Raw genomic sequence first — 11,079 nt, 5'->3', positions numbered from 1 at the left:
CCCCCGTGAATCGACCCGATTCACTATTCAATATCTAAGACGGCAAGTTTAGAGACGGGGCGCTTCAAGACTCCAGTCGATGTTACAATATCAGCTTGTCGGACTACACCATCTTTGCCTTTGTACACCTCTTGCACTCGACCTCTTCTCCATTCACGACGAGAGACATCAGGATCACAAATTAATACCAAGTCACCTGGGGATACGGGCTTTGTGTACTGGCACCATTTAGATCTTCTCGTCAGTGTAGGCAAATATTCGGCGATCCACCTTTTCCAAAAGTGGTCACGAAGCTGTCGTGAGATACGCCACTGTTTCTTCAACACAGTTGGTTTGTCGACAATTGTTCCGGCTGGAGTTTCTGGCCTATTTGGATGGCCCAACAAAAAATGATTCGGCGTTAATGGTTCTTCTTCATCGGGACCAACAGGCAGATGGGTTAAAGGGCGTGAATTGACTATATTTTCCGCTTCAATGAGAAAACTATGTAACGTGTGCTCTCTGGGGGCGACTTCCTTCAACGTTACACGCAATACCTTTTTGACACATTGAACCATCCGTTCCCAAATGCCTCCTTCTGATGGATTATATGGGCAATTGAACTGCCAGTCAATGCCCTTTGTAGACAACTCATCCTTCACTCGGACCACATCGAAAACTTCTTCAAATCTCTTGGCTTCTTGGTCTGCTCCAACAAAATTCTTGCCATTGTCACTCCGTATTCTTATGGGGGTTCCTCTGCGATTTATAAAATTGCGTATAGCTAAAATGCAGGCATCGGTTGACAGATCAAAGGCAATCTCCAAATGTATGGCTCTTATCGTCAAACATGTAAATAGAGCCACCCATCGTTTTTCATGACGTCGACCAATGGTGATGGTAATTGGGCCAAAATAATCTAACCCGGTATAGGCAAATGGACGGACATTTGGAGTTAATCTGTCGCTAGGCAGAGAACCCATAAATGGCGGCGTTGGAGAGACACTGCGTAACTTGCAGACATTACATTTGGAGATACAGCTTTTTAATAGTTTTCGAAGTCGAGGAATCCAATAACGTCTTCTTATGGCGGCAATAGTGGCTTCAAAATTTTGGTGCTTCATAAGTTTATGCTCATGGACAGCAATAAGTTCGGCTAGGCGATGCTTTGGCGAAAGTATAATGGGACGTCTGGTTTCAATAGGCAAACAACTGGCGGCATCAATACGTCCATATACTCGCATCAAATTATTTTCATCAATATAGGGCGACAGACTATACAACTCGCTGCTTTTCGGAATGGAACCACCAGACTTTAAAATGTCTAATTCGAAGGCGAAACTTTCGCGTTGAGATAGGCGGCAAAGAACAGTTTCGGCATCCTTGAATTCGGCGACTGTTAGACAAGTTTCTCCGTCTCCAATTTTCTTCTTCAAATATCGTTCGACAAATCTCAGGACATAACCCATTGTACGTTTTATCCTGAGAAAAGAAGAGAAACGATTAAAATCAATAACAACATTTGTACTGACCGTTAAAACAAATTTCGAACGAAGCTCTTCTTCAGGCGGCTCATCATTGGAGGTTGAAATCATTTCGGGCCAATCATCATCCGGCTGATGCAAAAATTGTGGACCTTGGTACCAGCGAGAATTAAAAGAGAAATCCATATTTCTTTTCGCTCTTGTTGTTTCATCGGCAACATTTAAATTAGTGGGCAACCATTTCCAATCAGTAGGACGTGTGGAATCCAAAATCTCTGTGATTCTATGGGCGACAAACGGCTTATATCTTCTGTTGTCAGAATTTATCCAGTTGATGACAGTTGAAGAATCACTCCAGCAAATTCGTTGGGAAACCTTGACCGAATGTTCCTTCTCGATGGTGCACAGCAAACGAGTTCCCAATACGGCAGCTTGTAGCTCAAGTCTGGGAATGGTCATTGATTTCAACGGAGCGCATTTGGTTTTTGAGGTAATAAACGAGACTTCAATCTCACCATCTGACTTTATCGACCTCCAATACGACACGGCACCAAATGCGTCTTCGCTGGCATCGACGAAAATGTGCAACTCGACTGTTTCAGGCAATCCAATTCCAAAGTAGTGTCTAGGAACACTCACTTGGGCCACATTCTTCAACTCATCACGCCAATTATTCCATATGTCAAACAGTTCATTTGGGATATCTTCGTCCCACCGAATATCATATCTCCAGACTTCTCTCAATAACAATTTAGCAGTTACCATGAAGTGACTTAATAAGCCCAAGGGGTCGTATACCGACATGACAACACTCAACAATTCTCTTTTTGTCGGGCACCTTTCTCCACTGATGATATCTGGTCTCACTCGATGAAATTTCAGCTCAAACTTAAATGCGTCGTCACCAGGATGCCAATACATGCCCAAAATCTTTTCTGTGGAAAACTGAACATCGGCTAAATCATCACAGAAGTTCACATTTCTTCCCAAATTACCCTCCAGAGCCACGACAACCTCTTTTGAATTCGATGTGAAATTGCGCAACTCGAAACCAGCTGATTTGTGTATTTCACGTACTTGCATCGATATCTCTATGGCTTTCTCTGATGTTTCGAAGCTGTCGACGAAATCATCCACATAATGGTTGTCGATAATTGCCTTTACTGCTCTGGGGTAACGATCACGAAATTCTAGGGCATTGGTCTCTTTCACATACTGGGCAATACAAGGCGAGCAAGCGGCTCCAAACGTCATCACAGTCATCTCATAAACATCTGGGGGACAATGTTCATTTTCACGCCAAAGAAATCTTTGAGAACACCTATCTTCTTCGGCAATAATAATTTGGTGAAACATCTCTTTGATATCTGCACAAACAGCAACTTTCCCCATTCGAAAATTAAACAAGACGGCAGGCAGTGGTCTATATTGTTGAGGACCCTTCAATAATTTCGAATTTAGAGAAACTCCTTCGACTTTGGCGGCAGCATCAAACACGAGGCGAAGTTTCCCAGGCTTCAGAGGATTCAACACACCAAAATGTGGCAGATACCAAGCTCTCGGGCTACAAATAGATATTTCGGATGATGTTAACTTTCGTACATACCCTTTATTGACATAATCCTGAATGATTCTTTTGTAGTCGGCACCAAACTCAGGATTCTTCTTCATTTTCCGCTCAATTCCAACAAGTCGATTAAAGGCCATGGAATAGCTATCCGGCAGGACTACATTTTCATCACGCCATAGTAGTCTGGATTGAAATCTTCCGGCAACCTTTATCGTAGAATCCTTGAGCAACTGTCTAGCACGAACATCATCCTTACCCTCTATTGTCGGCATGGCCTTCACACCAAAATTTTCTGTTTCGAAGTAACTTGAAACCAAATCATATAAATTTTGCTCTGGCTGAGCTGTCAGCAAACATGTGTGGGATGTAGGCTGTCTTCCACACACCTGACCAAAAACTACCCATCCTAGGGGTGTATTTGCTGCATAAGGTCCACCTTCTTCTAATGGCACAACTTCATCTGGCAACCCCAAATGACAATGATCAAGGCCGATGAGCATCTTAGGCGTCACGTTGCTGTATGGCTTCACTGGCAGCTCATAATGCTTATTTGACTTCATGTTGAAACTTTGAGTGGGCAATTTCAAATTTGGAACACCATACACATTTTTCAAAGCATACTTCCTCTTCTTAGATGTGCCACTCACATGAAGATCAACCACCATTGCACTTTCTTGAGACGACTTACCACCATACCAGCTTAAATTCAACTTGCTTTGACGGCCACTAAGTCCAAGTTGCCTCACCAAGGAACTGTCTATCATTGTCACCGAAGAACCTTCATCCAACAAGGCAAATGTTTCAACAACACAGTTCGGACCATAAAGTTTCACAGGCAGCACTAGGAACAACAAGTTTGATTTCTCACAAATACTGGAAACACAACTCAACACTGGTTCGGCATCTTGATCATTCCGGGCAACAACACTATTTGAATTATTTTCACCAACATCTTTTGATTTGTCATGCAGCAATTCGTTATGTTTTCTTTGGCAACCATTTACATGACATTCTTTTCTACGGCGGCAATTTCTAGTAGAATGTCCACTACCAAGACAAGAAAAACATAACCTTAACTTCTTCACTTCATTCCATCTATTCGGCACTGACATGGAATGGAATTTCTTACAATCAAACAAATTGTGTTGTCCTCGGCATATTCGGCACTCTTCTTCTTTATCTTGCTCATCAGATGCATATAGAACTACTTTTTTCTTTGTTTCACCTGTTGGACGACTTGTTGTTGTAAGCTGGACACTTCGAATCAAATTGGCAACACTTTTCAACCAATTGTTAAAATCCAAAACTGTAGGCCACGATTCCAAATTCGACGAGTACTGAGCCCATTCCAACCTCTTACTCATGGGCAACTTTTGAATCAACTCATCCATTAGTGTAGGGTTTGATAAATGTTGATGACCATTTGCTGTTTCCAAAAAGGCGGCAAGATTTTGTACTTTAATTGCAAATGGCACCAACTTCTACACAGCATTTTCACTAATGGACGGAATTTCCCTCACCTGCTTCAACTGCCCTCGTATTAACAATTCAGGTCGGCCATATTGGAATTTCAGTTGCTCCATCACCGTGTTCACATTGTCCGGATGTATGAGCAACGACTTCACACACTCCCTAGCATCACCCTTTAATGCTTTCTGCAATCTCACACAATTCTCAAAATTATTGTACTGGTACGCTGCCGTTGAATGTTCAAACGCTGTTGAGAACATTGGCCAGTCTTCAGGGACACCACTAAAATTTGGCAAGTCATACAACTTTTTTGGCAATGGCGGCATCAAAAAGTTGTTATAATATGGCGGCTGTTGAACTGCATTAAACGGCTGCGTCAAGGGCGACTGAGATACAGGCAGAGAAGTTGGCAGCGACGGTTGGGCAACGAGCGACGGAGCAGGTTGCAGGGTCGGCGGCTGACTATGGCGGGAGACTGTAGGCAGATCACTGGTTACGTAAGATTGTGGCGTGACACTCGGGCGATTTGTGTCCACTTCAGACTGGGCACTGCAGGAACCACCACCATACTCACTCAAAATGTTACCAGTAACCACTTGTGTTGAATTTGGCGTTGATCCGTTAGCGGTAGTCCTTGCAGCTTTCAATGCACGCTGTGAATTTTGCAATTGTATCTGCAACACGTCAATTTGTTTCCTCAAGCTTTCCATTTCAACTTGAGAAACACTTTGCATTGTTGTTGCTGCAATCGGTTGCGTGAAAGCACCTGTTGTTGTTGTTGTACTAGAAGCTCCAGCAGTGGTAGGCATATTTGACCCCCCGGCTACCCCCGGCCGATCTCGGCATCATCTTTACAGCACACACACAAACCAATCAAGAGGTAGCACAGGTTTATAAATGACAGCAAAATTCCAAAAGTAAAATGTCACCAAATTTTCCACACAAATCTTGCAAACGAACAACAATTTTTCAAAATGGCGGCAAATTTCACAAAAAATGGCTCCAATTTTAATTTTCAGCGCCACAAAAATTTCAGCAAATTTTATACCAGAAGGGCCACACTATTATAAATTTCAGCACTGCAAAATTTTTTAATTCCAAAGGCCAAAAACAATTTTCTATACTGGCCACTTGTTTCTTGAATACAGCAAATATTCCTTGAAACAGCAAACAATGGGCCAAACAAATTTCCAAACACGGCAATGAAACGTAAATTCACAGCAATTTCTCCAATAAATTTGTCCACAAAAAACTGTCCAACAATTTCGCCAATATTCACAACAGATTGCGAAATAAAATTTTTCCAAAATTTTCCTCTTTATCGCTCTAGAGTGCGAAATAAAGTTTGTCGCTGGCTGCGACTTGAGTTTCTCCTGGGAGGGATAGCGAATTTAACAACTCCCTGTGAGCCACCAATTCCCACCAACCAAATAAAAACACCTTCATAAATTTATATGTATGTGTATATGTATGTGGGTAGTAGCGTAAAGAGCGTTTATTTCTAACAAAAAAATATAAATTAAAAACTAATAAAAAATATAAGGAGCCACACAACTTACCGCAGTCTTTATCCCTCACGAACTAAATTTATTAAAAAAGGGCGACAATAATAAACCACAAAATTCTACTGCATTGCAAATTTCTAACGGTTTTGTTCCAACAAAACCTGTTTGAGTGACAATCAATGCAGTAGAATATGAGGAGAAAAGGACTGCGGTAAACAAAAACATAACAAAGGCTCAAATGATCAAAAAAGAGAACGACTCAAAACAAAATAAATCAAAACATAGAAACACACACATGCAAACATATGGATGGCTGTGTCAGTGACGTCACACTGTCACCCATATGATGCTGTGTGAAAATGAGATCAAACAAAAAATGTAAGCAAAAATAAAATATATGAGCGGCAGCGACATCCCCGCCCCCGTGAATCGACCCGATTCACTATTCAATATCTAAGACGGCAAGTTTAGAGACGGGGCGCTTCAAGACTCCAGTCGATGTTACAATATCAGCTTGTCGGACTACACCATCTTTGCCTTTGTACACCTCTTGCACTCGACCTCTTCTCCATTCACGACGAGAGACATCAGGATCACAAATTAATACCAAGTCACCTGGGGATACGGGCTTTGTGTACTGGCACCATTTAGATCTTCTCGTCAGTGTAGGCAAATATTCGGCGATCCACCTTTTCCAAAAGTGGTCACGAAGCTGTCGTGAGATACGCCACTGTTTCTTCAACACAGTTGGTTTGTCGACAATTGTTCCGGCTGGAGTTTCTGGCCTATTTGGATGGCCCAACAAAAAATGATTCGGCGTTAATGGTTCTTCTTCATCGGGACCAACAGGCAGATGGGTTAAAGGGCGTGAATTGACTATATTTTCCGCTTCAATGAGAAAACTATGTAACGTGTGCTCTCTGGGGGCGACTTCCTTCAACGTTACACGCAATACCTTTTTGACACATTGAACCATCCGTTCCCAAATGCCTCCTTCTGATGGATTATATGGGCAATTGAACTGCCAGTCAATGCCCTTTGTAGACAACTCATCCTTCACTCGGACCACATCGAAAACTTCTTCAAATCTCTTGGCTTCTTGGTCTGCTCCAACAAAATTCTTGCCATTGTCACTCCGTATTCTTATGGGGGTTCCTCTGCGATTTATAAAATTGCGTATAGCTAAAATGCAGGCATCGGTTGACAGATCAAAGGCAATCTCCAAATGTATGGCTCTTATCGTCAAACATGTAAATAGAGCCACCCATCGTTTTTCATGGCGTCGACCAATGGTGATGGTAATTGGGCCAAAATAATCTAACCCGGTATAGGCAAATGGACGGACATTTGGAGTTAATCTGTCGCTAGGCAGAGAACCCATAAATGGCGGCGTTGGAGAGACACTGCGTAACTTGCAGACATTACATTTGGAGATACAGCTTTTTAATAGTTTTCGAAGTCGAGGAATCCAATAACGTCTTCTTATGGCGGCAATAGTGGCTTCAAAATTTTGGTGCTTCATAAGTTTATGCTCATGGACAGCAATAAGTTCGGCTAGGCGATGCTTTGGCGAAAGTATAATGGGACGTCTGGTTTCAATAGGCAAACAACTGGCGGCATCAATACGTCCATATACTCGCATCAAATTATTTTCATCAATATAGGGCGACAGACTATACAACTCGCTGCTTTTCGGAATGGAACCACCAGACTTTAAAATGTCTAATTCGAAGGCGAAACTTTCGCGTTGAGATAGGCGGCAAAGAACAGTTTCGGCATCCTTGAATTCGGCGACTGTTAGACAAGTTTCTCCGTCTCCAATTTTCTTCTTCAAATATCGTTCGACAAATCTCAGGACATAACCCATTGTACGTTTTATCCTGAGAAAAGAAGAGAAACGATTAAAATCAATAACAACATTTGTACTGACCGTTAAAACAAATTTCGAACGAAGCTCTTCTTCAGGCGGCTCATCATTGGAGGTTGAAATCATTTCGGGCCAATCATCATCCGGCTGATGCAAAAATTGTGGACCTTGGTACCAGCGAGAATTAAAAGAGAAATCCATATTTCTTTTCGCTCTTGTTGTTTCATCGGCAACATTTAAATTAGTGGGCAACCATTTCCAATCAGTAGGACGTGTGGAATCCAAAATCTCTGTGATTCTATGGGCGACAAACGGCTTATATCTTCTGTTGTCAGAATTTATCCAGTTGATGACAGTTGAAGAATCACTCCAGCAAATTCGTTGGGAAACCTTGACCGAATGTTCCTTCTCGATGGTGCACAGCAAACGAGTTCCCAATACGGCAGCTTGTAGCTCAAGTCTGGGAATGGTCATTGATTTCAACGGAGCGCATTTGGTTTTTGAGGTAATAAACGAGACTTCAATCTCACCATCTGACTTTATCGACCTCCAATACGACACGGCACCAAATGCGTCTTCGCTGGCATCGACGAAAATGTGCAACTCGACTGTTTCAGGCAATCCAATTCCAAAGTAGTGTCTAGGAACACTCACTTGGGCCACATTCTTCAACTCATCACGCCAATTATTCCATATGTCAAACAGTTCATTTGGGATATCTTCGTCCCACCGAATATCATATCTCCAGACTTCTCTCAATAACAATTTAGCAGTTACCATGAAGTGACTTAATAAGCCCAAGGGGTCGTATACCGACATGACAACACTCAACAATTCTCTTTTTGTCGGGCACCTTTCTCCACTGATGATATCTGGTCTCACTCGATGAAATTTCAGCTCAAACTTAAATGCGTCGTCACCAGGATGCCAATACATGCCCAAAATCTTTTCTGTGGAAAACTGAACATCGGCTAAATCATCACAGAAGTTCACATTTCTTCCCAAATTACCCTCCAGAGCCACGACAACCTCTTTTGAATTCGATGTGAAATTGCGCAACTCGAAACCAGCTGATTTGTGTATTTCACGTACTTGCATCGATATCTCTATGGCTTTCTCTGATGTTTCGAAGCTGTCGACGAAATCATCCACATAATGGTTGTCGATAATTGCCTTTACTGCTCTGGGGTAACGATCACGAAATTCTAGGGCATTGGTCTCTTTCACATACTGGGCAATACAAGGCGAGCAAGCGGCTCCAAACGTCATCACAGTCATCTCATAAACATCTGGGGGACAATGTTCATTTTCACGCCAAAGAAATCTTTGAGAACACCTATCTTCTTCGGCAATAATAATTTGGTGAAACATCTCTTTGATATCTGCACAAACAGCAACTTTCCCCATTCGAAAATTAAACAAGACGGCAGGCAGTGGTCTATATTGTTGAGGACCCTTCAATAATTTCGAATTTAGAGAAACTCCTTCGACTTTGGCGGCAGCATCAAACACGAGGCGAAGTTTCCCAGGCTTCAGAGGATTCAACACACCAAAATGTGGCAGATACCAAGCTCTCGGGCTACAAATAGATATTTCGGATGATGTTAACTTTCGTACATACCCTTTATTGACATAATCCTGAATGATTCTTTTGTAGTCGGCACCAAACTCAGGATTCTTCTTCATTTTCCGCTCAATTCCAACAAGTCGATTAAAGGCCATGGAATAGCTATCCGGCAGGACTACATTTTCATCACGCCATAGTAGTCTGGATTGAAATCTTCCGGCAACCTTTATCGTAGAATCCTTGAGCAACTGTCTAGCACGAACATCATCCTTACCCTCTATTGTCGGCATGGCCTTCACACCAAAATTTTCTGTTTCGAAGTAACTTGAAACCAAATCATATAAATTTTGCTCTGGCTGAGCTGTCAGCAAACATGTGTGGGATGTAGGCTGTCTTCCACACACCTGACCAAAAACTACCCATCCTAGGGGTGTATTTGCTGCATAAGGTCCACCTTCTTCTAATGGCACAACTTCATCTGGCAACCCCAAATGACAATGATCAAGGCCGATGAGCATCTTAGGCGTCACGTTGCTGTATGGCTTCACTGGCAGCTCATAATGCTTATTTGACTTCATGTTGAAACTTTGAGTGGGCAATTTCAAATTTGGAACACCATACACATTTTTCAAAGCATACTTCCTCTTCTTAGATGTGCCACTCACATGAAGATCAACCACCATTGCACTTTCTTGAGACGACTTACCACCATACCAGCTTAAATTCAACTTGCTTTGACGGCCACTAAGTCCAAGTTGCCTCACCAAGGAACTGTCTATCATTGTCACCGAAGAACCTTCATCCAACAAGGCAAATGTTTCAACAACACAGTTCGGACCATAAAGTTTCACAGGCAGCACTAGGAACAACAAGTTTGATTTCTCACAAATACTGGAAACACAACTCAACACTGGTTCGGCATCTTGATCATTCCGGGCAACAACACTATTTGAATTATTTTCACCAACATCTTTTGATTTGTCATGCAGCAATTCGTTATGTTTTCTTTGGCAACCATTTACATGACATTCTTTTCTACGGCGGCAATTTCTAGTAGAATGTCCACTACCAAGACAAGAAAAACATAACCTTAACTTCTTCACTTCATTCCATCTATTCGGCACTGACATGGAATGGAATTTCTTACAATCAAACAAATTGTGTTGTCCTCGGCATATTCGGCACTCTTCTTCTTTATCTTGCTCATCAGATGCATATAGAACTACTTTTTTCTTTGTTTCACCTGTTGGACGACTTGTTGTTGTAAGCTGGACACTTCGAATCAAATTGGCAACACTTTTCAACCAATTGTTAAAATCCAAAACTGTAGGCCACGATTCCAAATTCGACGAGTACTGAGCCCATTCCAACCTCTTACTCATGGGCAACTTTTGAATCAACTCATCCATTAGTGTAGGGTTTGATAAATGTTGATGACCATTTGCTGTTTCCAAAAAGGCGGCAAGATTTTGTACTTTAATTGCAAATGGCACCAACTTCTACACAGCATTTTCACTAATGGACGGAATTTCCCTCACCTGCTTCAACTGCCCTCGTATTAACAATTCAGGTCGGCCATATTGGAATTTCAGTTGCTCCATCACCGTGTTCACATTGTCCGGATGTATGAGCAACGA

The 11,079-nt window shown here is 42.1% G+C and overlaps 2 protein-coding genes across 2 annotated transcripts; both read right to left on the bottom strand.

Annotated features, from left to right (window-relative positions):
- Positions 1-23: 23 nt before the first annotated feature.
- On the bottom strand, positions 24-4,424 carry LOC141403076 (uncharacterized). The gene has a single exon (XM_073985241.1). It carries the CDS (start codon positions 4,422-4,424, stop codon positions 24-26), a length of 4,401 nt encoding a protein of 1,466 aa, XP_073841342.1.
- A 2,026-nt stretch (positions 4,425-6,450) lies between these two features.
- LOC141403075 (uncharacterized) lies at positions 6,451-10,851 on the bottom strand. The gene has a single exon (XM_073985240.1). It carries the CDS (start codon positions 10,849-10,851, stop codon positions 6,451-6,453), a length of 4,401 nt encoding a protein of 1,466 aa, XP_073841341.1.
- Positions 10,852-11,079: the final 228 nt, after the last annotated feature.

This window comes from Musca autumnalis, unplaced genomic scaffold (genome assembly GCF_047663935.1).
Source record: "Musca autumnalis isolate F117 unplaced genomic scaffold, ASM4766393v1 scaffold_4, whole genome shotgun sequence".
In the NCBI taxonomy this organism is placed as follows: Eukaryota; Metazoa; Arthropoda; class Insecta; order Diptera; family Muscidae; genus Musca; species Musca autumnalis.
Note: the sequence above shows the minus strand (reverse complement) of the source record. Positions and strands in the feature narration are given on the sequence as shown.